Genomic DNA, 26,756 nt, shown 5'->3' on the forward strand with positions numbered 1-26,756 from the left:
ACATCATTGTATTTTGCTAGATGGTCCAATTAGTAATTTTGCTGCCAAAAAAACCCCAGTGTACATTTGGGGCTTATTAATTTAGTGTCTCTTTCTCTCATAAATGAATCAGTGGAACAACTTGCCTCCAGAAGTTGTGAATGCTCCAACACTGGAAGTTTTTAAGAATATGGGTTTTTTTTATACTGAGTTTGTGTATCTTTCAAAACAATAGTCAAGTTAGTACAATCTTAGTACAATCTGAAATCTCAACTTAGGTGGCAGCACTTAGACAATGCTGTCTGATTATCAAAAGCTATACAGGATTAGAACTGCCTAATTCTGGATGGGAAACCAATAACAAAACAAAAAACAAAAAACCCAGAGCTATAAAAACTGGTTAAAAAAAAAACAATTCAGAAAAACAATGGGAATATACTTCCATATTCCACCTATTCCACCCCCAAAATGATACAAATGTAAAAGAAACTTGACTATTTTGTTTAGAAGTACATCATAAACATTAACAATCAATTCAAACATTCAAGTTTTCTCAGTCGCGCCCCAACGATAACATAGAACCGTGATGGCGAACCTATGACAGCACCCTCTCTGTGGGCACATGAGCCATCGCCCTAGTTAAGCTCCACCACACATGTATGCACGCCTCTCACTGGCCAGCTGGTCGTCGGGTCTCTGCTGCCCTTGCATGGGGGATGGGGCATGTGCAGGGGCACGTGGGGAGAATGTGCGCAAATGCATAGGTGCAGGACATGTGCAGGAGGCATGCGTGCATGCACGGGGGCACTTGGCACTGGGGGAACATGTCCATGCATAGGTGATGGGTGCATGCATGGGGGCGGGTGTGCATTGCATTTTGGGGGGTTGGGCACACACACAGAAACATTCATACATGCACATGCATGTTTTAGGCACTCACTCTGGAAAAGGTTAGCCATGACTGTTATAGAATTATCTGGAGTATAGTTTGATGCTAATAGAGAACCATTAAATGGCCAGACAGCCAGAGTTATTCAGCTGGTTCAGACCGATTCGCCAGAACTGGTAGCGGAAATCACGGGTGGCACTGGCTCTATACCGCCCTATTTAGGTATGTGTTTGAAGCTGGGTGCATGCGCAGAAGGAACACATGCAAGCAAAGCGCAGGTGTGGAAGGCCAGGCACACGTGTGGAAGGGGCGCATGCAAAGCAAACCAGTGGTAACAAATGTGAAATGCACCCCATTGCTGCAGACAGATAGCACCCATCATATAACCTTAGCTGTGGCTGTCACGTATCACATTCATGTTTTAAGTAAGGAAGTGACTTTTTTAAAAAAAAAACCACTATCACTATTTCTTTTTGTTTTCCTTGACCATTGAATCTTTCATGGTAGATTTTTGAATGAAAGCAATTGACCAGAATTATTATTTGTTCGTTTCTACGTTGCAAGATATTCAGGGCAGGTTAAAAGCACTGATGAAATTTACCAAGCCTTTGCAGATGGTCTGTTCATTTGAGGTTTAATATATTGTTATTTGTTTTGCACTCTTGGAAAAACAGAAACAAAACATAGGAGCAACAACAAGAACAAAAAAAAATACACAGTCAGAAGGAAGTGCTCTTAGGCGCTGCGCTTTTGAAATCAGAGGGATGTCAGCCAACACTATAAGGATTTTTGTGCAGAGGTTAAGCAGATCCTCACAAAATCCTCCCCTTATTATTATCATTCTTATTTTCACTTTTCTCTGCCCTGAAAGGTGTTGTTTTGGCATCGTATGACATCCCCGTTGATATAATCTTGTGGACAAAACAAAGATGCTGCTCAAGTCATCCTCTTTTGCATTCAGCACGAAGCGATGCAACCTCTGGCAATGCAAAACGTAACCCAACAACTTTCAGCGTTACGCACAGCGAGAATTCTACGGACGGAGCAAGGAGGGGAACGAAGTGAGATTCTCTCCCCAATCGACCTCAGTTCTTGGGCGCCCCAGATTAGCTTTTGTTCCTCCGCGTGCTACACCAAAGCCCCATCTTCCCAATCAGCAGGTTTAACCGTCAAGCGAGCTGATGGAAGGTCCCTTTGAATTACTGAGTGAGAGATATTCTTCCTGCCATTTCCTGTCCCCTCAAGGCACCATGAAGGGGAGAAGTATTATAGGGCAGTCCTTACCTTGGGAATTAGCCTGCAAGACTCCAATGCTGTCATCAAACTGCATAGATTTGATGTTGAGTGACGCCAAGATGCATTCCTTGTCCTGCAGCGAAGTGTCATCAATATTATTCTGATTGGCTGACAGGATGACGCACATGTCACAGAGGTTGATGTTGACAGCTCTTAAATCAGCTCGGCTTAATGGTGTACCCTTCAGCGGAGAAAGGGGGGAGGGGAGAGAGAGAGGAAAGAGGAAGGGAACGAAAGAAAACAAATTAAACAGTGAGACGGAGCTTTGGGAAATGATTTAACAAGTATCCTCTCTTTTTTTTAAATGCTCTGACATTAAGAGGGTCTAACTGTATGCCAGAGAATAGAAGGAGCATGCTCATCAGAAAGGGTGGCTGGTGCTGATGGCAGCATTTTAGTCTTAAGACTCAATACTCAGTCAGGCGATTGCTAACAAACGAGGAGCGGGAATGATGGGAAACCTTCGGCATCATGCCTGATACTTACAAGGTCTGTAAGTCTCCTGGAGCAACAATTGTCCTTCAAAGCAGACTGAGGGGCATGTTCAGATACCCACTTCTGGAAATGCTGGATTTGTGCCAGTGATATGGAAAAGAATGACCCCCTTATAGAACCAAACTAAGGTTCACCGACAAATGTGCACTCGACAAAAGCGTGCTGACAAAACCATTGGGAAAAAACGTGAGTTCAAAATCACACCGACGAATGAGCACAGAAGCATGCCAACAACAGCGCGCCGACAGAAGTGTGCTCTAAACCTAACCCTAAACTTAACCCTAACCCTTACCTTAACCGTATCCGCGCTTCTGTCGTCGCTCTTTTGTCAACACACCTTTATGGGCACGCTGTCGACGTCGCGGTTTTATCGCCACGGTTTTGTTGGCCGCGCTGTTGTCGGGCGCACATTTGTCAGGTCATGCCAAACTAACACTATCTACCTGCAGTGTGTGTGTGTGTGTGTGTGTGTGTGTGTCTGTCTGTCTGTCTGTCTGTCTGTCTGTCTGTCTGTCTGTCTGTCTGTCTGTCTGTCTATCTATCTATCTATCTATCTATCTATCTATCTATCTATCTATCTATCCACCCACCCGAACCCGAACCCGAACCCGAACCCGAACCCGAACCCGAACCCGAACCCGAACCCGAACCCGAACCATATCTACCTAACCATCCAGATCCTCATGTGAAAGATTCAGGTTGACTATTATGTTCTGCCTACACTACAGGAATCCTTTGAGAACCGATAACATGTTATGGAATTTAGGAAGGGTCAGGTTTAAGTCTCCTGCAGCAATACAAGGATTCAAGGTTAGTTCCCCACTTAATCCCTCTTCCTTGGAGTTTCCTCCCTCCGTCCCTGCTTCCATCCCCCCCCTCTCTCTCCATCGCTCTGTCCATTCATCCATCCATCCAGAGAACGAGAGATCCCCAAAAGCAGTGCCTGTAGCAAGTTTTACATTTTTTTAAACAATCCCATCATGACATTTGCTTAAACAAAGTCAGAGTTAGTTTAGGAGAGAAACAGACACTAAATTAATAACACCAAATGTACAGTGGGTTTTTTTTTGGCAGCAAAATTACTAATTGGACCATCTAGCAAAACATGTTGATGTCCTTCTTGGTGTTTATATGTGTCGGAAAATGTTTATAATGCATACCTCAAAGTACTCAATGATTTAAACATTACAACAGGATGATTGTGCAAGGTGTGCAAATTTGGCAAGGATGAGAATTAGAGCTATGAGGAACACAGCCCAGGCCTATTGATGTGTGTGTATGTGTGTGTATAAGAGAGAGAGAGGGAGGGAGGGGGGAGGGAGGGAGGGAGGGAGGACACAACTAATTTTTGGTGGTGATCTCCCATTTTGTGTCCTTCAGTTTTCTTTTGATCCCCAAAATAAACAGTTGGCCTTATTTTCAGGGAGGTCTTATTATTTTTGAGGTGCAGGAGGTGGTGAGCGTGGTCACCTCATGGAAGCTGCTATGTTGCAATATTTTCACGGAAGAGCTTATTTTAGCACATGTGTTCAAAAGCCTAGATTGGGCTTATTATCCAGGGAGGTCTTATTTTGGGGAAAACAGGGTAGCCAAATATTGATGGATTTCAATTTGGATTATATTTGTTTTGTTTTATCATTTATTCTGCTTATTTTTGTAAGTTGCCCTTTTAGGGTGAAGAAAAAACAAACCCCAAGCCTAGTATTCAAAGAAAATATTTAATAGACACCTGGTGATGATTTTCTTCCTGGCCTGGTGTAAAAGGCAACCTATTATGCATTATCATGAGCACTGAATAGTGCTCATTGTGCATAAATCGTGAGGAATTGGGGCAGTGCTGGGATTCAATTTTTTTTATTACCGGTTCTGTGGGCATGGCTTGGTGGTCATGGCATGGTGGGCATGGCTTGGTGGCCATGGCAGGGGAAGGTCCTGAGGGCGTGGTTTGGTGGACGTGGCAGGGGAAGGTTACTGCAAAATCCCCATTCCCTCCGATCAGCTAGGATTCGGGAGGCAGCGAATAGATGGGGGCATGGCCAGCCAGAGATGGTATTTGCTGGTTCTCTGAACTACTCAAAATGTCTACTACCAGTTCTCCAGAACTGTTCATAATCTGCTGAATACCACCTCTGAATTGGGGGCTCTTCAATTCTGTCCTCATTTATAGAGATAAGGAAATTCACCTCCTTTCATTCTGTATTCCCTTAAGAAAGAGATGAGATCTCCCTATTGGTGCATTAGGTAGAAGAAAGCTAACAGATCAGATCTTTCCACAGATCTTGGCAAAGGCAAAGAGATCAGGTAGATAGACATACAATACAAAACGTTTTCAAAGGTTTCATAGGCATAAATAATGCCATGACTAATAATTGCCCTGCTGTCAAGAAAAATCATAACATCAAAACTGTGTGTATGCAAGGCATCAGGCAAGTGTTCAATGAGCAACATCACTAACATATCTGATAGCCGCTGAAATTCATCCTTGACAAGGGACGGAGCGCCTCAGCAAATTTCCTCTAATAAGGTCTCTCAGGGCTTGGTTTTCATAGCTACAACAAACAGGGAAAGGCCAAGTCCTCAGGCTTATAACGAGTCAACACAAAACAATGAAACCCAAGATCAAAGGAAAGGAAAGGGGAAGGGAGGGAGGAGAGGGAGGGAAGAAGGGAAAGGGAGAGGAAGGAAGGAGACAGACAGGGAGTTAGGAAAGAAGTGAGACAGGAAGGGAGGAAGGAAGGAAGCAATGAGAGGGAGAGAGGGAGGGAGACTGTCTTGGGAAGAAAGAAGATAAGAAGAAAGGAAGCAATGAGAGGAAGGAAGGAGAGAAAGAAGAGAAAGAGGGAAAGAGGGAGGAAGGAAGGAGATAGACAGTGTTAGGAAAGAAGTGAGGCAGAAAGGAAGGAAGCAATGGCAGGGAGGGAGGGAGGGAGGAGAGGAAGATGGAGGGATGAAGGAAGGAGACATAGTGAGTTATGAGAGAAGTGAGGCAGGAAGGAAGCAGTGAGAGGGAGAGAGGGAAGGAGGAAGACAGTGTCTTGAGAAGGAAGGGAGATAGGAAGGAAGGAGAGGGAGGAAGGGATGGATGGGTGGAAGGGAAGGAGTTAGGAAGGATTAGGTCCTTAGACTTACTGGTAAAATGGAGAGCTTGGGGAAGTTAAGCATAGTCTCCCATTCCCTCCTTAAATATTCCAGGGAGCCCACAAAGACGATGTGTTTGAGCTCGTGGTAGTGGAAGTTGCTGGCTCGGAGTGGCATCACAAAATTTCTCAGGCCTATCAGCGCCGACGTCATATCTCCAAATATACAAACCACCACATGGCCGCTGAGGACGGTCATAGCAGCTTCACTTCGGGTCTGGGGGGAAAAAAAACCAAAACCAGAATAAAAGGAGGAGAAAGGAGGAGTTAGAAGAAATGAAGAGTTTTCAAGGCCAGCAAAATTCATCACTGGAAACAAGCACTCCTGTGCAGACCAGTGCATGAGAACACATGGAATTTGCTTCCACCATTTTACCTCAATGACATCTAACAGAGGATTAAATCAGTGGTGGGATTCACATTTTACTACCGGTTCTGTGGATGTGGCTTGGTGGGAGTGGCAGGGAAGGATAAGGCAGGGAAGGATTGGGAAGATTCCCTCCCAATCAGCTGGAACATGGGAGGCAGAGAATAGGTGGGGGCAGGGCTAGTCAGTGGTGGTATTTACCGGTTCTCCAAACTACTCAAAATTTCCGCTACCGGTTCTCCAGAACTGGTCAGAACCTGCTGAATACCACCTATGGATTAAATGCTCCAAGCTTAGGAAAAAAAACCATAGTGTTTGGAAGACAAAGAATATGGTAGCTTTATATAGCTACAGGTAGTCCTTGACTTACAACACTTCATTTAGTGACCATTCAAAGTGACACTGGCACTGAAAAAAGTGACTCGGGACCCTTTTTCACACTTACGACCATTGCAACATTCCCACAAATTCAGATGCTTAGCCACCAGTTCATATTTATGACCGTTACGCAATCCCCTTTTGCGACCTTCTGACAAGCCAATGGCGGAAGCCACATTCAGTTCACATAAGTGAGAACTGGGTGACTCACTTATCAACTGCAGTGATTCACTTAACAACCGAGGCAAGAGAAGTCATAAAGTAGGGCAAAATTCACTGAACAAATTTCTCAACCTCGACAACAGAAATGTTGTCTGTTGTTAGGCTCAATGGCAGTCATAAGTTGGGGACCGCTTGTAGAATCCCGCATGGTTAGTGTAAAAGATGGGTCTCCAGTTCTGACAGCTTTAAGACCTGTGGAGTTCAGCTCCCAGAATTCCCCAGCCAGCCATATTGAAGTCCACACATTTTAAAGTTGCCAAATTCAGACAACCCTGGTACAGAAGATATGAGCCAGATCTTCAAAATAGAGAGTGATGGTGAATATTTTTTGCACCAAGTGCCCAAACCAGTATGGGCATGCATGTGTGCGTATGCGTGCGATGGAGCACCAGAAACCCGAAGTCCAGTTGGCTGGTGCACAATGACCTGTTCTTTGGCCAGTTTTGGCCATTTTTCGGCCATTTTCAGGCCATTTTGGGGGGCATTTTCAGGCCATATTTTGGTGCTCCAGTGCCCGCAAAGAAAAATAGCCTCAAAACAGGCCAAAAAATGGCCGAGAAAATAGCCTGGTTTTTGGTCATTTTTAGGGCTGTTTTCAAGGTCCCCAGCATCCGTGAAGACCAGCTGGCTGCTCCAGCACCTGTGAAGAAAAATGGCCCCCATACACCTTGAAAATGGCTTGTTTTTGGCCGTTTTGGGGGCCATTTTCAGGCAGTCTAGCACCTGCGAAGACCAGCTGGCTGGTGTGCATGTGCGTGCCAGAAACCAGAAGAGCAGCTGTTGACAGCACATGTGCCCACAGAGAGGTTTCTGCAAGCCACCTCTGGCATGCATGCCATAGGTTTGCCATCACGGATATAGACGCTATCTCATTCACACATTCTACCCAGGAATGGAGTAAGAAGGGATGACTGGGCCTCCTCCGAATTCCATCTGCCAGTCAATGTCGACTGGCGACCACACGGAGGAGAGCCTTTTCTGTTGCCGCCCCGACCCTGTGGAACGAGCTCCCCATGGAGATCCGTACCCTCACCACTATCCAGACCTTCCGCGCAGCCCTCAAGATCTGGCTCTCCCAGCAGGCCTGGGGATAGGTTTCCAATTACCCGCCCGAGTGTTTGATCGCTGAATGAAAGTTGTGTTTTATTATTTTTTCTTTGTGCACATATTGTTTTGTTTTTGACCTTGCACCCCCCTCCCCTGTGGTTGTAAGCCGCCCTGAGTCCCCTCAGGGAAAAGGGCGGCATATAAATCCCAATAAAACCTTAAAACCTTAAACATTGGGGTGACAGAACATAAATAATAGTTGGCTGTTTGATCACACCATTATAACAATCATATTGATTTTTTTTACCATCTCCTGTCAACACCTCAGAATGAAACTCTCAGCCGAACTTACATTTCGATAGGGAAGTGTTATCATTTATGACAAAGATCCACTGGAAAAAGGAAACATTTATGTCATCTTGTAAGATTATTCTTATAATTCTGGTGGAATTATTTTCAGGTCAATGCATGTTGGAACCCCTGCAAGGGCACTGAAGTTATGAACGCTGATGCTATGATTACACAGTTGAACTAACATCATCTTGCAAATCTGAATCTTCTTGCATCCTTTAAATGCAAATTTCCTTTGGAAATACTATGGAATGGAACGGATAGTGGGAATTATTATTATTATTATTATTATTATTATTATTATTATTATTATTATTATTATTATTATTATTATACAATTGTATCACAGGGGCCAGTTGTTTCGCCGGATTTGGCATTGGTTACTAGTCGGGCCCCACCCAGGGGCCTAGGACGTCGTAACGTATTTTCGTAATACGCGTGCAGATCCAAGCAGTGCGGCTTTTTGCATTTGACTGATGGTGATTTTGTCAATTTTTAACTGTTTTAAATGTAATTCCAGTGCTTTTGGAATAGCACCCAGTGTGCCAATTACCACTGGAATTACCACTGCTGGTTTGTGCCATAGTCGTTGAATTTCGATTTTTAAGTCCTGGTATCTTGCGATTTTTTCATGTTCCTTCTCGGCGACCCTGCTATCACCTGGTATTGTGATGTCTATGATTGTGACCTTATTTTTCTCAACCAGTGTGATGTCTGGTGTATTATGCGCGAGTATTTTGTTGGTTTGTATACGGAAATCCCACAAGATCTTGACCATCTGATTTTCGGTGACTTTTTCAGGCTGATGTTCCCACCAGTTTGTTGCTGTTTTAATATTATAATTTTTGCACAAATTCCAATGGATCATTTGTGCTACTGAATTGTGCCGCAATTTATAATCAGTCTGCGCGATTTTTTTTACAGCAGCTGAGTATGTGATCAACAGTTTCATCAGCTTCTTTGCAAAGTCTGCATTTGGCATCATCAGAGGATTTTTCGATTTTGGCCTTAATGGCATTTGTGCGGATAGCTTGTTCTTGCGCAGCCAGGATTAGTGACTCTGTTTCTTTCTTTAATGTACCTGTTGTTAACCATAACCAAGTTTGTTCACTGTCCACTTTATCTTTTATTTTTTCCAGAAATTGGCCATGCAGTGCTTTGTTCTGCCAACTCTCCATTCTTGATTTTATCACATCTTTTCTGTATTCTTGTTTCGTCTGTTGGGCCTTCAGTAGATTTTTGTTCTTTACTTCGATTAATAGATGTTCTTGACTTTCTTTTAAATAATCAGCCAGTGCATGTTTTTCTTCTTCAACTGTTTGCTTCACTTGTAATAATCCTCTGCCACCTGATTTACAGGGCAGGTACAGTCTATCAGTATCACCACGTGGATGTAAACTGTAGTGCATTGTCATTAGTTTCCTGGTTTTTCGGTCCAAAAGGTCCAAATCAGCTTGTGTCCAGTTAACTATACCAGCTGTGTATCTTATAACTGGTATTGCCCAGGTATTTATGGCCTTGATTGTATTTCCACCATTCAATTTACATTTCAAAATTTTCCTAACTCTGTTGGTGTACTCTCACCTGACAACAGTTTTTACTTCTCCATGCTTGATGTTATCCAACTGCAGAATGCCTAAGTATTTGTAGGCTTCATTTTCTTTGCATTTAATTAATTGGCCATTGGGCATTTCAATTCCCTCACATGCAGTGATTTTGCCCCTTTTTATGGATACAGTGGCACATTTTTCCATGCCAAACTGCATTGAAATATCGGTGCTGAATACTCGGACTGTGTTTGTCAATGATTGGATTTCTATTTCTGACTTTCCATAGGGTATTATACAATTGTATCACAGCGGCCAGTTGTTTCGCTGGATTTGGCATTGGTTACTAGTCGGGCCCCACCCAGGGGCCTAGGACGTCGTAACGTATTTTCGTAATATGCGTGCAGATCCAAGCAGTGCGGCTTTTTGCATTTGACTGATGGTGATTTTGTCAATTTTTAACTGTTTTAAATGTAATTCCAGTGCTTTTGGAATAGCACCCAGTGTGCCAATTACCACTGGAATTACCACTGCTGGTTTTATTATTATTATTATTATTATTATTATTATTATTATTATTATTATTATTATTATTATTATTATAATCTTTGGTGAGATTCACAGCCTTTGGGGCTGGTTGGTAGCTCAATAGCTCGAGTCCTAACCAAGGACCTAGGAACTATTAAGGTAAAGTCGGAGGATATACGTTGTTCCAAGAACGGTGGTTTTTTGTAGAATCAGAATGTTCAAGTCTGATAAATTTAAAATTTCCAAATAGTGAGGTAGCCCTTTAGGTATTGCTCCAAGGGCTCCAATTACAATCGGGACAACACACAATTTCTTTTTCCACAGTCGCTCAACTTCAATTTGCAGGTCCCGGTACTTTGTGATTTTTTCTTGCTGTTTATCTTCAATTCGTGCATCTCCAGGTATTGTTGTTTTTCTTGTTGTTGTTGTTGTTGTTGTTGTTGTTGTTGTTATTATTATTATTATTATTGTACAATTGTATCACAGCGGCCAGTTGTTTCGCCGGATTTGGCATTGGTTACTAGTCGGGCCCCACCCAGGGGCCTAGGGTTGTTATTATTATTATTATTATTATTATTATTATTATTATTATTATTATTATTATTATTATTATTATTATTATTATTATTATTAGTCAGAAGCACCAAGATGCCTCTGGGCTGAAAGGATTAGCCAATGACATCACCATCGCCCGGGGGACGCCCAGTTGAGAGCTCCTTTCATGTCCCCAGCAGGAGCTGGAGTGAAGGACGAGAACTTAACCCCGTAACTGTGGGTCTCGAACATGGGCTTGCTAACCTCCTGCCCAGTGTTCCAGCCGCTCAAGCCACTGTGCTCCTACCATGGAATTAAATGAATACAATTAAAGCTGAGAGCCACTGCTTATCTTTTCAAGAGAGATGAAGCTGATAGGACTCAACAGCTATCATTTGCGATTTGCAGGCCTGGTGTTGTAAAATCGCCTTAAGGAGGCAGGTTGCTCATAGAAATGTTTAAAAATGTGACTATTCTAAGTGCAGTTTGCATATGTTGCTATGAAGTCCTCCCTCCCGCCCTCCCTCCTTCCTTCCCTCCCTCCCTCCTTCCTTTCTCTTCCTTCCTTTCTCCTCCTTCCTTCCTCTTCCTTCCTCATTCCTTCCTCTTCCTTCACTCCTTTCCTCTCCCTCTCTCTATATATATATGTTTGTGAGTGTGTGTACATGTATACAAATATAATCATAAATACACACACACTTGCACACACACACACACACACACAGACACACAAACAGTACATATATTTTACACACACAGTGGCAAACCTAGTAAACGGATCTTCAATCATAACCAGACACGGAGGGATCTTCTAATGTCATTTTTTTTTTGACCATGCAAACTTCGTGAAGTGGAACATTAAGGTCATTAAGCGTCGTCTCTGTTTAAAATATACTTAAAATATTCTAGCTGACATCTGTCGCCCTCAGTTATTTAACAACGTATGGAGAACTTGTCCCTGGTGGTCTAATGAACACTGTGGCATGCATATCAATTTGAATCATTTTGAATCCAATCCTTAACAGTTTACTCAGTGGAACTGGCTGGTTTATTGATCGCTCAAATGCCAATACTGCAATCGCAGACAATGTCATGGTTATTATACAAGCTCCCCCGAGAACGAGAAGGAACAAGGTTCTGTCATATGATCGTTAGACTAAACCAGAGTTGTCACTATTATTGGTTGTGTTACTCAGCGGTCCAGGGAAATCTCAAAAAATCAAAATCTACCCCCACTAAATGAAGGGAAAATCCAGTGGGATTCGGTGTCGCACAGCCGCAGGGTGAGTGGCGATGTGTAAGAGTTGCTGGTGCGACACACAAGCAGATGAACATAAGTGACGCAAACGTTTGGCAAAACTAACGGAGTCAGAAGTAACAAGGTAATTAGATTAGATTAATCAAGTCAGTTTGATGGCTGTCCCCAACTGAAATCCAGGGGATCCTTTGAAACTCTAAGCAGAATCTTTACATATCCTAGCTGATAGGAGGTGATCTCAGAGAAACGTTGCACTGGATGGCACCTCTGGATAAATGCGAAATAAAAATAGCTCTCAATCACTGGATAACGAAGGCAAAAAGAGAGAGAAACATCCTTGTAGTACAGCACATTCAAATGTAACCGGAACAAAAATTGGACAGAACGCAAGAGGAAAAATGCTGTTTTTTGAAGCAGCTCATTCTCTCCCCCCCCCTTACTTAGATTTGCCTTGAAAAAGGTGGGGAAAATGAAGGTTTTTTTTTTTTAAAAAAAAGCAGAAATGGATGAATGTAAGGACAAGCGCAAGGAGCAAGATACACAAATTGGGGGGTGGGGGGGAATTCCAGCTTTCCACACAACCTTGAAAATAGATGCCACATGTTAATTGTCATATGAAGGTTAATGAAAAGGTTCCTTAAAACAATTTTTATTCCGTCATTGGGTAGAAAGAAGAGTGAGGTCAACGTGTTCTCCAAAGCACCTGAAGGGTAGGACAAGAAGAAATGAGTGGAAACTAATCAAGGAGAGAAGCAACCTAGAACTAAGGAGAAAATTCCCTCATAGTGAGAACAATTAACTAGTGGAACAGCTTGCCTTCAGAAGCTGTGGGTGCTCCATCACTGGAAGCTATTAAAAAGAGATTGGACAACCATTTGTCTGGAATAGTATAGGGTCTCCTGCTTGAGCAAGGGGTTGGATTAGAAGTCCTTCAAAGTCCCTTCCAACTCTGTTATTCTGTTATTCTGAATCTTGAAAAAAAAGCCAGACTGCTCCTTTACTGAAACTACAAGGAATCACCTGATGGTTCCAAAGAAGTCATGAAAGAAAGAAAGAAAGAAAGAAAGAAAGAAAGAAAGAAAGAAAGAAAGAAAGAAAGAAAGAAAGAAAGAAAGAAAGAGATGGAGGAAGGAGGGAGGAAGGGAAGAAGAATGGAAGGAAGGAGGGAGGGAAGGAAGGATGGAAAGGAGGGAGGGAAGGGGGAAGGAAGGAAGAAAGAAAGAAAGAAAGAAAGAAAGAAAGAAAGAAAGAAAGAAAGAAAGAAAGAAGAGATGGAGGGCAGAAGGAGGGAAGGAAAGACAGGAGGGAGGGAGGGAAGGAGGGAGGGAAGGAAGGAAGGAAGGAAGAAGAGACAGAGGGAGGGAGGAGGGAAGGAAGAATAGAAGGAAGGAAGGAGGGAATGGGAGGGAGGGAGGGAAGGAAGGAATATGGAAAAAAAGAAAGAACACATGCAGAGAGAGAGAGATTATAATTTTTTTTATTCTGATGAACATTTTTGGCTGGAAAGTCACAGATTTTGGAAATTAGGAACTGAATACATTTTCTTTCTTTCTCATTATGATATTTGATATTATTTCTTACAATAGAATAATTATTTAAACAAGACTCAGGGGAAAAGGTGTATCTCCCCCCCCCCCCCCGCCAAGGGTTTTGAGACAAGATCCATGGATATTCAATTGTACCTTTAAAAGTTATGTATATATTTGTAAGACTTGGGTTATGTATATTTAAGCCTTGAAGTTCTAGGCAATGAATAAATTGCAAGCCATGGTGGCACAGTGGTTAGAATGCAGTACTGCAAGCTAATTCACTGCTCACTGCCCACAGTTCGATCCTGACCAGCTCAAGGTTGACTCAGCCTTACATCCTTCTGAGGTGGGTAAAATGAGGACCCAGATTGTTGAGGGCAAATAGGCTGACTCTGTCAACCGCTTAGAGAAAACTGTAAAGCACTGTGAAGCGGTATATAAGCCTAAGTGCTATTATTATCAGCTGCTACTTCTAAGTTTCCTACATTTTAACATCCTGATCCATATAAAGAAGATTTGGATCAAGTATTTGTGGCTACTACTTATGATCCTCTCCCTGTGGATATCTCTATATTAAATACTGTACCTTTATACATCCTTGAACAATTAATTGCCATGTAGATAAAGGGTAGCACGAAGGAGGTGCATACATATCTCTAATGATAACATACGACTTTGGATGACAGTAATCAAAGGTACAATATTGATCAAAAGTATCCAATAACTCATATATCACATTTTAAATGTTGATTGGGGTTTTAGCGGCTCCATCACACTGATAGTGTCGTTATAGAGCATTAATTGCAAGTGACATATATGGAGAATTTAATGATCCTGTGAATTTTTCCTATGACAAATGATCGGAGTGAATGCATTAATCAAGAAACCAAATGGCTCCATTGAATAGTTTCTAATTATCAGCTTGGCGCTTCAGGGTTAATTAGTTTGGATATAGTTATGTGATACTGCACACTAGTGTGGCCACAATTCTGGTCACCATGATGGAAAAAAGATGCTGAGACCTTAGAGCAGAGGTGTCAAACTTGATTTCATTGAGGGCTGCACCAGAGTTGTGTTTGACCTTGAGGGGGCTGTGTGTGTGTGGCCAGGATGGACGTGGCCACTCGACACCACTCATGTCGGGGGTGCCTGTGGTGGCCCAAGTGCTCTGCCAGCAAAAATGGGCTCCCGAGCTCTGTTTTTGGCTGCCATGGCCTCTGCTCACTGCCAGTGGTTTGATCCTGACTGGCTCAAGGTTGACTCATCATCCTTCCGAGGCTGGTAAAATGAGAACCCAGTTTGTTGGGGGCAACAGGCTGACTCTGTAAACTGCTTAGACAGAGCTGTAAAGGACTATGAAGATCCTATATATAAGATCCTGACTGGCTCAAGGTTGATTCAGCTCGAGCTTTGTTTTCACTGGCAGAGGGTTGCAGGAAGCCAGGGCAGCCAAAAAGAGAGATCACGAGCCCATTTTTGCTGGCAGAAGCACTGCAGGCCAGGTGCTGGTCGCTACTTATAAAGCCCTACATGGCATCGGACCTGGGTACCTGAGAGACCGCCTCCTGCCGATTACCTCTCTCAGACCAATTAGATCACACAGGTTGGGTCTCCTCTGGATTCCATCTGCCAGCCAATGTCGGCTGGCGACTCCCCGGGGGAGGGCCTTCTCTGTTGCAGCTCCGGCCCTCTGGAATGAGCTCCCTGTTGAGATCCGGACCCTTACTACCCTCCTGGCCTTCCGCAAAGCCACCAAGTCCTGGCTGTTCCAGCAGGCTGGGGGGAGCTGAGAAGCATCTACCTCCACGGAAATTGTGAATGTTGGTTTTGTTTTTAATATGTTGTCTTTGTCTCGTTCCCCCCTTTCCCTTGTCTTTTGTGAGCCGCCCGGAGTCCTCCGGGAGTGGGCGGCATACAAGACAAATAAATAAATAAATAAATAAATAAATAAATAAATAAATAAATAAATAAATAAATAAATAAATAAATAAATAGTTGTTCACTATTTCCAGGGCGGCCCATGGGCTGGATCCAGCCCCTAGGCCTTGAGTTTGACACCCCTGCCTTAAGGAGTTTGCAAAGAAGATGAATGGAGATCTTCTGCCTTGGACCAAGGTTGGACTACAACAGTGGTGGGATTCAGCTGGTTTGCACTATTCAGGAGAACCAGTTGTTAACTTTCTAAGCAGTTCGGAGAACCAGTTGTTGGAAGACATCTCCTTGTGTTTTTTTCCCCACTTTGCAGGGCTAATCCTGTAAGGAAGGCAGGAAGGGAACATTCTGGTGTTGTTTCTAGCCTAATCTTTATTGCCCTGCTTACAGAAACTGCCTCTCTGGTTAACCCTTATTACATTGTAACATCTACAGCGAAGTGCCCATCAACCTGAGTGACGTTGAGTTGACCATGCCCACCAGTCACATGACCACCAAGCCATGCCTACCCAGCAGGTCATTAGGACAAAGAACCAGTTGTTAAATTATTTGAATCCCACCACTGGACTACAAGGTGTCTGAGGTATCTTCCAGTCCTATGATTTATGTTCTATGTTCTACAGTTATTTACTGTACTGCACTTAACAGCCCCTCCCCCCATCTTTTAAACCTGAAAGCAGAAACTGAAAATCAGCTCTGACTCTTCCAGGGCAAAGGATGACCATGAAAATCACACTTATAGAATGTGACTTATGAAAAGACACAGGAAACATGTGTGGGCTTGTCAATTGTCCTATTGGTTTCATTCAATTGTCAAAAAATCTGTTGCTATGCTTTTGCAAAAAAAAAAAGAAAAAAAAGAAGGAGACTGAATTCAACCCAGTGGCATCAGATTAGCTAGTTCGAATCACCTGTCAAATTTGATTTGGAGAGTTAGCTTAATGAGTCAGTCAAATTACCACTGAATTTCTGAAACGACCATCTACGCAGCTCTAATTGCAGACACTTAACACAGAAGAGTAAATCTCAATGAGTCCCAAACTCATTAAGACCATCAACAATTGTGAAAATGGCTAGGAAGTCACAGAAAATGTAGTAGTCCACAGATTTCTCATTGGTGTGGATTCTTAGCACACCGAAGTGGTCCTGGCCAACGTCAAAAACACAAAAGAGTCTGGAGGAAAGTCAATATAATTCAATCTGACTATACAATATAGCAATAGCCCTTAGACTTACATGCCACTTCATAGTCCTTTAACACCCTCTCTAAGTGGTTTAGAGAGTCAGCCTATTGCCCCCAACAATTTGAGTCCTCATTTAACCAACCTCGGAAGGATGGAAGGCTGAGTCAACCTTGAGCCAGTCAGGATCAAACTCCTGGCAGTGAGCAGAGTTAGCCTGCAATACTGCAGTCTAACCACTGCGCCACCATGACTCACTTAACAAACAGCAACATAAATTTTGGGCTCAATCGTAATTGTAGGATGAGGACTACTTGTAACAGGATAGAAAGATTTATAAAAGGGGGGAAATCATTACAAAAGAACGAGTAGAGGTTGAGTTTATGTAAAGGTAACTATGCAAGGGTAAAAATAATTGCAATTTGAAGAAGGGTTTTAATGTAAATACATTAACTTTAGGAGAACCAGTACTTGAGAGTCAGAATCGAACTCCTGGCAGTGAGCACAATTAGCCTGCAATACTTCATTCCCACCACTGGGCCACTGCAGCTCTTGAAATTGCAATGCTTCCTTTTCTTCAAATACTCACCAAAATAACCTTGTCAATCTCCTTTGAGGGACACCAATGAAACATTCCTGTGGAGTCATATTTTTTCACGTTGCAATCCATGTTGTCAACTTGTTCGTTGCCAGGAATTAATAAAGGATCATGTCTGAGCAAGAAAATACATTGGGATTAATATGAGCCCAAATCATAACAAAGAATAAAACATGGACTATGCTGTGCCATGCCCACATTCAAGAACCAAGGAAAATGTGAGAGTGGTTTCCGTGTCCCTTGCTTGTTTTGATGAACAGGAACAATTGCAGTTACAGTTGGTTTTCTTTTATCTTGAAACACACATCTTTTCCTCCCAAGTAAACACCATAAGAGCTTCCACTAGTATCTTCAAGGAAGGAAAAGAATTAGAAACCAACACCCCATTCTGATCAATCAGCATAAGTGGGGGAAGAAAGTCAATTGTCTGCTTGTGTTACATACAATATCTGATGGAACTCTTTTGAAACTTTAATAGGCTGTAAATATTTCAAAATTTGCCCAATGTTATTTTGGATCCTCAGCCTGAAGAAACCAATACCCCATCCTGATCAAGCAGCATGGGGGTGGGGGGGGGGGTCAATTGTCTGTGTTACATATAATATCTGATTCATAATGAATGTATCTTTTCTTTTATGCACACTGAGAGCATTTGCACCAAAGACAAATTCCTTGGCCAATAAAGAATTCTATTCTATTCTATTCTATTCTATTCTGTAATTCTATTCTATTCTGTAATTCTATTCTATTCTGTAATTCTATTCTATTCTGTAATTCTATTCTATTCTGTAATTCTATTCTGTTCTGTAATTCTATTCTATTCTATTCTATTCTGTTCTATCCTCTTCTATTCTATTTCAATTCCACCCCACTCTATTCTGCATTCCATTCCATTCTATTCTGATTGGACTCATTTGAAAGTGTAATAGGCTATATGCTAAATATTTTAAAATGCTCCCCATCTTATTTTGGATCCTCAATCTAAATCTTTCAATTACATCAATTATAGCAAACTGGCTACCAAGATTCATATCCAGAATGCATGACTTTCCAGAGACGTTTTCATTTTTCTAAAAGTTCATATTTAAATGCAACAACTAGTCAAGGCCCTGTGCAAAATGAGTGCACATTCTAGAGCGGATATCTGTCGCATTATCCTTCAAATGTTGTGTGGCTCCAGAGAAAGATTCTACAAAATATGTACAGCTTTTAGAGTTCAGGTTATTGTTGTTGTTGTTTTAACAGGTGTGAATGCAAAAGCCATTTCTGAAATTAAACAGTTACTAGGTGAATATCCTCATATCAATCTTGTATTAGAAGAGCTACTGCAATTATCCTTACCTGCATGCATATTGGTTCAGGAGTTAGCCAAATGGTGACAAAATACAAGGGGAATTCATTAAATTTACAGATGACACTAATAGCAATAGCACTTAGACTTATATACCGCTTCACAGTACTTTTACAGTTCTCTCTAAGCAGGTTACAGAGTCAGCCTATTGCCCCCAACAATCTGGCTCCTCATTTTACCCACCTCGGAAGGATGGAAGGCTGAGTCAACCTTGAGCCTGGTGAGATTCGATCTGCCAAACTGCTGGCAGCCAGTAGTCAGCAGTCTACTAGCCTGCAGTACTGCACCCTAACCACTGCACCACCACGACTCACTAAAACAGCAGGAATAGCCAAACCCCCAGAAAATGGGCTCGAGATCCAAAAGGATCTGAACAAACTTGAACACTGGGTCCTATCTAGCAAAATGAAATTCAGCCTAGAGAAAGGTAAGGTTTTACGTCTAGGCAAGAAAAATCAAAAGCATAGGTACAGATTAGGTGAAACCTGGCTATAGTAGCAGTAACTGTGAGAGGGATCTTGAGGTCCTAGTGGAAAATTATTTAAATATGAGCGGGCAGTGTGGAGCAGCAGCCAAAAAAGCCAACACAATCCAATGTTGCATTAACAAAGGGATAGACTCAAGATCACATGAAATCTTAGTACCGCTTTATAAAGCCTTAGTAAGGCCACACTTAGAATACTGCATCCAGTTTTGGTCACCATATTATAAAAAAAAAGATGTAGAGACTCTGAAAAGAGTGCAGACTTCAGTTAAGATGATTAGGGGGCTGCAGGCTAAAACATATGAAGAACAGTTGCAGGAATCAGACAGCTGGAATGGTAGAGGGTTTCTTGTTTGTGCAGTGGATTGGACTAGAAGACCTCCAAGGTCCCTTCCAACTCTGTTATTCTGTTAAATATTTTGAATGAGTTCCTCCTAACTGTCTTTAGATCCAGAATAGATACTGCTTCTGTGCAGACACCTTTTCTGCTTTTCTAAATAGAATAGAGTAGAGTAGAATTACAATTACAGAATCAATAGAATAGAATAGAATAGAATAGAATAGAATAGGAATAGAATAGGAATAGAGTAGAATTATAGAATAAATAGAATAGAATAAAGACATTTAACAGAACAGAGTAGACTAGAGTAGAATAGAATAGGTAAAGTTAAAGGTTCCCCTTGCACATACGTGCTAGTTGTTCCTGACTCTAGGGGGCATTGCTCATCTCTGTTTTAAAGTCGAACAGCCAGCGCTGTCCAAAGATGTCTCTGTGGTCATGTGGCCGGCATGGCTAAACACCGAAGGCACAAGGAACACTGTTACCTTCCCACCAAACATTTTTTTCTACTTGCATTTTTTAAATGCTTTCGAACTGCTATATTGGCAGAAGCTGGGACAAGTAACAGGAGCTCACTCTGTTATGCAGCACTAGGGATTCAAACTGCCAAACTGCTGACCTTTCTGATCGACAAGCTCAGTGTCTCAGCCACTAAGTCACTGCGTCCCCAGAATAGAATAGAAGACATTTAACCCACCTCCCCAAAAAGGATAAGGTCCTATTATTTTAGAACAAATCGTGCATTTTGAAAGAAAATCTTGAAAAGAAGATCGTGCTGGCTTTCAATGCATCACCTCAGGTTTGTACAAAGAAATAAACCCAAAGCAATGGAATGCTTGTTTTACAAAATCAACCAAGTGGCTCTTCTCATATCTATAGCTCCAAATACCCAGCTCCTCTGTACATCTACCCCAAAATTATGCACACTGAAGTTCCAGCACAGAAGAAAGTAAAAATGTTCTGAGTTTTCCAGAGCAGATAATGCCGCTTATGATCAATGAAGCTCAAGAGCCACAGTAAATGCAATGCTATAACTCATAGAAAGGCTGCCTCGAACAAAACCACAAATTCCTTTTCCAGAAAACTTGCCGTGGGAGAGCTTATATTATACTTTAAAGAGCAACAGTCTCTTCGCAGCCCTTTTAAAATTCCCTCAATGAATGTGTGTGTGTGTGTGTGTGTGTATGTGTATATGTGTATATGTGTATGTGTATGTGTGTATGTGTATGTGTGTATGTGCCTGAACCAGTAGCTTTTCACCCCTGAACCTCCCTTTCATTGTGTCAAGAAGCTTACAAATTTCATTATGATCCATGTCCACATATCATATCAAGCCAATAACGTCTTCAGTGTATGCTGAAGTTGTGGATATGCAACATTTCTTTTTTTTTTATGCGCTCCTTACGGTGGTCTTGTTTTTAAGGGAGGAAGGACAGTGGTGTTTGGTTTCCCCTTCAGATCCGGTGGGTAACTTCCCCTGCCTTTTCTACTCTCGCTTCTAACTGCCCTAACAAATTGTGGCAATTAGCATGCGGTTAGTGAGACTGCAGGCAGCCAAAGCAGGTGGTGCTAATAATTGAAAAAGCATTTAGAGCTTTTACACCCCGGCTGAATATTTCATAATCCGAGGCATGTTTCACCATTTACTCAGTGGGCCTCTGTCACTTCAATCTTCTCTGACTATTGTGACTGGCGCTCGAAAGCTCCACCAAGCCAAGATGACAGTTTGTCACAGGCAAGGTCCTCTTTGCCGGGCTTGGCTGCAAAGATTGTCACGCCGCTGTGAGAGAATGCAGCAAACGTTTTGTGACTAATACACTCACCTTTTGTCATCTAGCATTAGCTGTTCCTATGGTCCTCTCCACTCAGCACCAAGAGCAGTAAATTGGAGGGTCTCTCTCTTCCTCTTTCTCTCTCTTTCACTCCCTCTTCCTCCCCTCTCTTACTCTTTCTCTCTCTCTTTCCCCTCCTCTCTTTCTTCTCCTTCTTCTTCTCTCTCTCTACATCCCTCTTCCTCCCGCTTTTCTTCCTCTCTTTCTCTCTCCCTCTCTCTCTTTCCATCCTTCACTCCACCTCTTTCTTCTTCTCTCCCTCCCTCTTCCTCCTGCTTCTCTTCCTCTCTTTCTCTCTCCCTCTCTCTTTCCCTCGCTCACTCCTCCTCCTCCTTTCTCTCTTTCTCTCTCTCCCTCTTCCTCCCACTTCTCTTCCTTTCTCTCCCTCTCTTTCCCTTCCTCTCTCCTTCTCCTCCTCCTCCTCCTCCTCCTTCTTCTTCTACACACACACACACGCACACACACACACACACACACACACACACACAGCTCAGGCAGGAAACCCTAGACCAGTTGCCAAGCATCTGAATTTTGATTACGTGACCAGGGGGATGCCACGGTGGTCATAAGTGTGAAAAATGGTTGTAACCTGGAACAGTCACTAAATGAGCCATGGTGAGGCGCGGCCTACCTCTACGTATAGCTTTGGAAAACTTTCCTGAAAATTAGAGGAAATTGATGGTGCATGTGGAACAAAAAGTGTGTATCAGGATAGGACATGGTTTCTGCATCAATGCCTACTACAAGATCTTTCTTTCCCCCACCCTCTCTCTCTCCCTCCCCCCCTCTCTAGGGACCCTTTTAATAATATTTTCTGGCTGATCACTACTTTTACAAGAAAACTCAGCAATGAAATGTCCATGTTTTCAGCATGTTTTAGAAGCCATTTGTCAAATTAAACAGACAAGGACGTGGACGGACCTTCAGCTTAGCTAGTCATACTTAGTAGCTTACAACAGAGAACTGAGCCATCCATAAATATTAAACTGGTACTAATTTGACATTTTATCTGCTTTAGCAAACATCTATATTTTTTTTGTACCCATTTTTCAAATTTAGGAATGCAAACTAATTCCACACACTTCACTTCACTCCTTCCTTGTAAGTTGTTTTTCAAAAATGTATATAGCACCTACACGCTGTTTTCATAGGAACATTTCAGAAAATGCTCTGTTATTTACCCCACCTTTCTACTAAGAACCTGTGAACTTGATTTCTGTAAGGTATTTTCATTTTGTACGCAATTCTATGCCATACATTTTGTACACCTTTTTTTTCCGATCCACAAATGCATCGGAAAACATGAAGAAATAAAAACACTTAAGGTGGAATGATAGCATTTCATCCTCCAGTAAATTTCTCCTCTATTCCTAGCAAAAGAAGTTGCAAAAGAAGAATACTGCGTTTCCAAGTTGTCTCCATTTTTATGCAGCTCTCATCACAGCCAATTTGCACATATTTTATGAAAATGATGTGAGGATGTTCAGCCTTCAGTTTGCTTTTATCTATCAGCAGTCCCTCCCTTTTTTTGGGGGGGGGGGGATATAAGCAATTTAACTACGTGGGGAACAAACCCTAGACTATAATGGATGCTTCTTTGCCATATCTGAAAACCACACATCAGTGAGTCTTCCACTTGATTATTTTTATTTTCTATTGTAGATAAAAGGCGTATTTTGTCTAAATTATAGCAATAGCATTTAAGACTTATATTCTGTTCCATAGTGCTGTTTTGACCTAGGCTTCTCCAAAAAAGCATGAATCCTGGTCCCAACAAACCCCCTTTTATTAAATGAATGTGAATTTCTCTCATTCACATTCAGCAAAGGTCTGGCAAACAGTCTTTCAAATGTGAATTTATGACCACAGACCTTATCTAGCTTGGAAAGCTGCCATGTAAATATTTTCCAAATGCAGTGCTGTGCAAGGAAAGACTTGGCACAGAGTCTCTGAGATTCACGGACAGATCTTCACACTCCTGAAACGAATGGACTGGTTCCTGCAAAAGCCCACTCCCCTTTCGCTCCTCTTTTATTACCTAGGGGAAGGGCCATTCACCGTCCACCTGTGACTTTACTCCCAAGTTGACCCTGATTTCTTAGCTGTTCTTTTCTTCTGACAGCGCTGCACATGTGCACACTGGGAACAGGCTCCAGCTGTTCCTCTGCCTCACTGTTGTCTAGCTCCAAAGGCAGCTGAGAGCTGCCAGATGGCCTTGACCAATGCAGAGCCCTCTTGCAAGCCTTCTCCAGTCTCCAGGACTGGCCCATGTTCCTCCCCAACCTCCTCACTTTCCGATTCTGCTGCCAGCTTTGCTGGCCGATGGTGGGCCACAAGTGCATTAAAGGACTCTCTGAGCACATTTAGCATAATATCCCCAACAATCTGGGTCCTCGTTTTACCAACTTCAGCAGGATGGAAGGCTGAGTCAACCTTGAGCTACTCAGGATCGAATTACTGGCACTGAGCAGTGAATTAGCCTGCAATACTGCATTCTAACCACTGGGCCACTACAGCTCATTGAAGGTCTGGCCAATTAATAACTCAGTATATGTTAATACTGAGAGCGAGTGTTGAAATGGCAACGATATTTTAGACTAGGTGAAGGAAGACCCAGGGTTGAGGTCATTCAGTATCTATCTATCTATCTATCTATCTATCTATCTATCTATCTATCTATCTATCTATCTATCTATCTATCTATCTATCTATCTATCATCATCATCTATATATCTCTCTCTGTGTGTGTATGTGTGTGTGTGTGTGTTCCAGCATAAATCTGGAACACCTTGAGCAATTTCAACCAAATTTGGTACACAGATTACTTACTCTCTGGAACCAAATACTGTGGGAGTAAGACACCTCTAGCACCCCTCAGGGTGGTGGTGTTCTGTTAAGATACAGCCTGTTGTGCCTTAAAATGGCTTCTACTGTACTGCCTTAAAATGACTTCTACTGTACAGCACAGTGGAGTTGCCATGGTAACGGCTTCATGGTACTCCACAAGGGGGCTCCCTCTGGTAAGGGGAAAAATCCAATGTTAGAAATTACATTTGGTCCGGACATTTGTGAAAGTCTAAAACAGGATTGGGATAAACAACCACCCAGGAATGTCGGGTTAATAGCTAGTATTATATAAAGTATTATTGCTTCATGTTAAAGTCGAACTAGAACTAACTGCTATTTCTCAAAATGGTTCTTCAATATTCCCACAGGAGGGACTTTGCATAAAAAGCTTCCACAATAATTGATGTCTGTAAATTGTGCTGGCAAATTATTAAAGATTCATAGCCTAAGCTTGCCAATATTATATGCTTCTTTCCACTTCTGTTTTCAATGAATTATAAGGTATTGCGACATTTAGATTTTAAACTTGATTGGATATAAGTGGAGTGTTATAAACCAGCTTTAGAACTGGCTTGTCTCAATATCTATATCTATAATTCTCCAGGTAGCTATTGAAAAGCAGAAGACTAAGAGAAAAATAGAGTTGGAAGGGATTTCAGAAGTTTTCTAGTCGAACCCCTGGCTCAAAAAAGAGACCCTATACCATTTCATACAAGTAATCTCAATGTCCAATCTCTTCTTGAAATCCTCCAGGGATGGAGCACCTACAACTTCTGAAGGCAAGCTGTTCCACTGGTTAATTGTTCTCACTGTCAGGAAATTGGTTCTAGGTTGAATCTCCCTTTGATAAGTTTCCATCTGTTACTTCTTGTCCTGCCTTTGGATGCTTTGGAGAATAGATTGACCTCCTATTCTTGATGGCAGCCCCTCAAGTATTGGAAGACAGCTATCAAGGAGAGCTATCAAGGAGAGATTCAACCTAGAAGTAAGGAGGAACTTTCTGAAAGTGAGAACAATCAACCCATGGAACAGAAGTTGCCTTCAGAAGTTGTGGGAGCTTCATCACTGGAAGCTTTCAAGAAGAGACTGGACTACCATTTGTCAGAAATGGTGTACTATCTCTTGTTTGGGCGGGGGGTTGGACTAGAAGACCTACAAGGTCCCTTCCAACTCTGTTAATCTGTATCTATATGTCACACCCTAGTCCTTCTCTTCATTCGACTAGACATACAGTAGACCCTCTGGTCATGAAAGCTTCTGACCACAACCAAATTTGGTTCCGACCAAAGTTATGGAATGAATTATGGTTGTGGCCAGAGGTTCTACTGTACCTAGATCCCTCAATTGTTTATTGTACAGTTTATACTGTAATACCAGTTGGTTTCAAGTGAGCAGTGGCAAATTCTATTTTTGCTGATCGAGTGCTATCTTTTTCTGTGTTGACGGGCAATATTTTCCTGAGGCTGAATTTTATCTAGATCTCATTAGTCAGATCTGGACCAATTCAACTCTAATAATTGAAAACACTAAGGACCAGAAGCCACATCCCAAGAGGTGCTTTCCCACCCCCCCAAGGGGTCGAATTCGTGCAAATCTTAATCGAAATGCATAGGTAATATCGTAAGACAAAACAAGTGTGTGTGTCTGTGTGTGTGTGTGTGTGTGTGTGTGTATATATATGTGTATGTATGTAGGTGTATGCATATGTACAAAAGGTAAAGGTTCCCCTTGCACATATGTGCTAGTCATTCCCAACTCTAGGGGGCGATGCTCATCTATATCTATCATCTATCTATCTATCTATCTATCTATCTATCTATCTATCTATCTATCTATCTATCTATCTATCTATCCATCCATCCATCCATCCATCCATCCATCCATCCATCCATCCATCCATCCATCTATCTAGATGTATGTAAAGGTTCCCCTCGCATATGCATATTCATGCTAGTCGTTCTCGACTCTATGTGACCACAGAGACATCTTCGGACAGCACTGGCTGTTCGGCTTTGAAACAGAGATGAGCACTGCCCCCTAGAATCGGGAACGACTAGCACCTATGTGCGAGAGGAACCTTTACCTTTATACAGTCTCTTCCCCACCTCTCTGTGTGTATAAAAGATAAAGGAGTTCCTGTGGATTTTACTCTTCTAGTTGCTGCTGATTGTAGGAGGATGTGCTCATCTCCATTTCCAGGCTAAAGAAAGAGCTGTCTAAAGACTTTTCTGTGGTTATGTGGTCAACTTATCCTCCAAAGCACCTGAAGGCAGGACAAGAAGCAAAGGATGGAAGCTAATCAAGGAGAGAAGCTAGAACTAAAGAGAAATTTCATAATCAGTGGAACGACATATCTCTAGAAGTTGTGAATGCACCACACAGAGCAGGGGGTTGGACTAGAAGACCTACAGGGTCCCTTCCAAATCTGTTATTCTGCAGTCTGAGGTCCCTCCCTCTAGGATTCTGTGGTTCAGTCTTGTGACCATGGACTAAAACATATGAAGAACGGTTACAGGAACCGGGCATGGTTAGTCTAGAGAGAGAAGAACCAAGGGAGACATGACAGCAGTGTTCCATTATTTGTGGGGCAGCCACAGAGAGGAGGGAGTCAAGCTATTCTCCAAGGCACCTGAA

At 42.3% G+C, this 26,756-nt stretch overlaps 1 protein-coding gene across 12 annotated transcripts in view; it reads right to left on the bottom strand.

Annotated features, from left to right (window-relative positions):
* Positions 1 to 26,756, bottom strand: part of KCNMA1 (potassium calcium-activated channel subfamily M alpha 1) — a 648,117-nt gene that overhangs the window by 85,422 nt on the left and 535,939 nt on the right. For all 12 annotated transcript variants that reach the window (XM_087702562.1, XM_087702561.1, XM_087702560.1 and 9 more), the window contains 3 exons: positions 17,260 to 17,383; positions 5,789 to 6,013; positions 2,153 to 2,345 (listed from right to left, as the gene is read on the bottom strand). In XM_087702562.1, coding sequence (XP_087558688.1) covers positions 2,153 to 2,345; positions 5,789 to 6,013; positions 17,260 to 17,383 — 542 coding nt within the window. The remainder of the gene's footprint in view (positions 1 to 2,152; positions 2,346 to 5,788; positions 6,014 to 17,259; positions 17,384 to 26,756) is intronic.

Source organism: Thamnophis sirtalis, unplaced genomic scaffold (genome assembly GCF_051295495.1).
Source record: "Thamnophis sirtalis isolate CommonGarterSnake01/CBP01778 unplaced genomic scaffold, rThaSir2_p1.2 scaffold_15, whole genome shotgun sequence".
In the NCBI taxonomy this organism is placed as follows: Eukaryota; Metazoa; Chordata; class Lepidosauria; order Squamata; family Natricidae; genus Thamnophis; species Thamnophis sirtalis.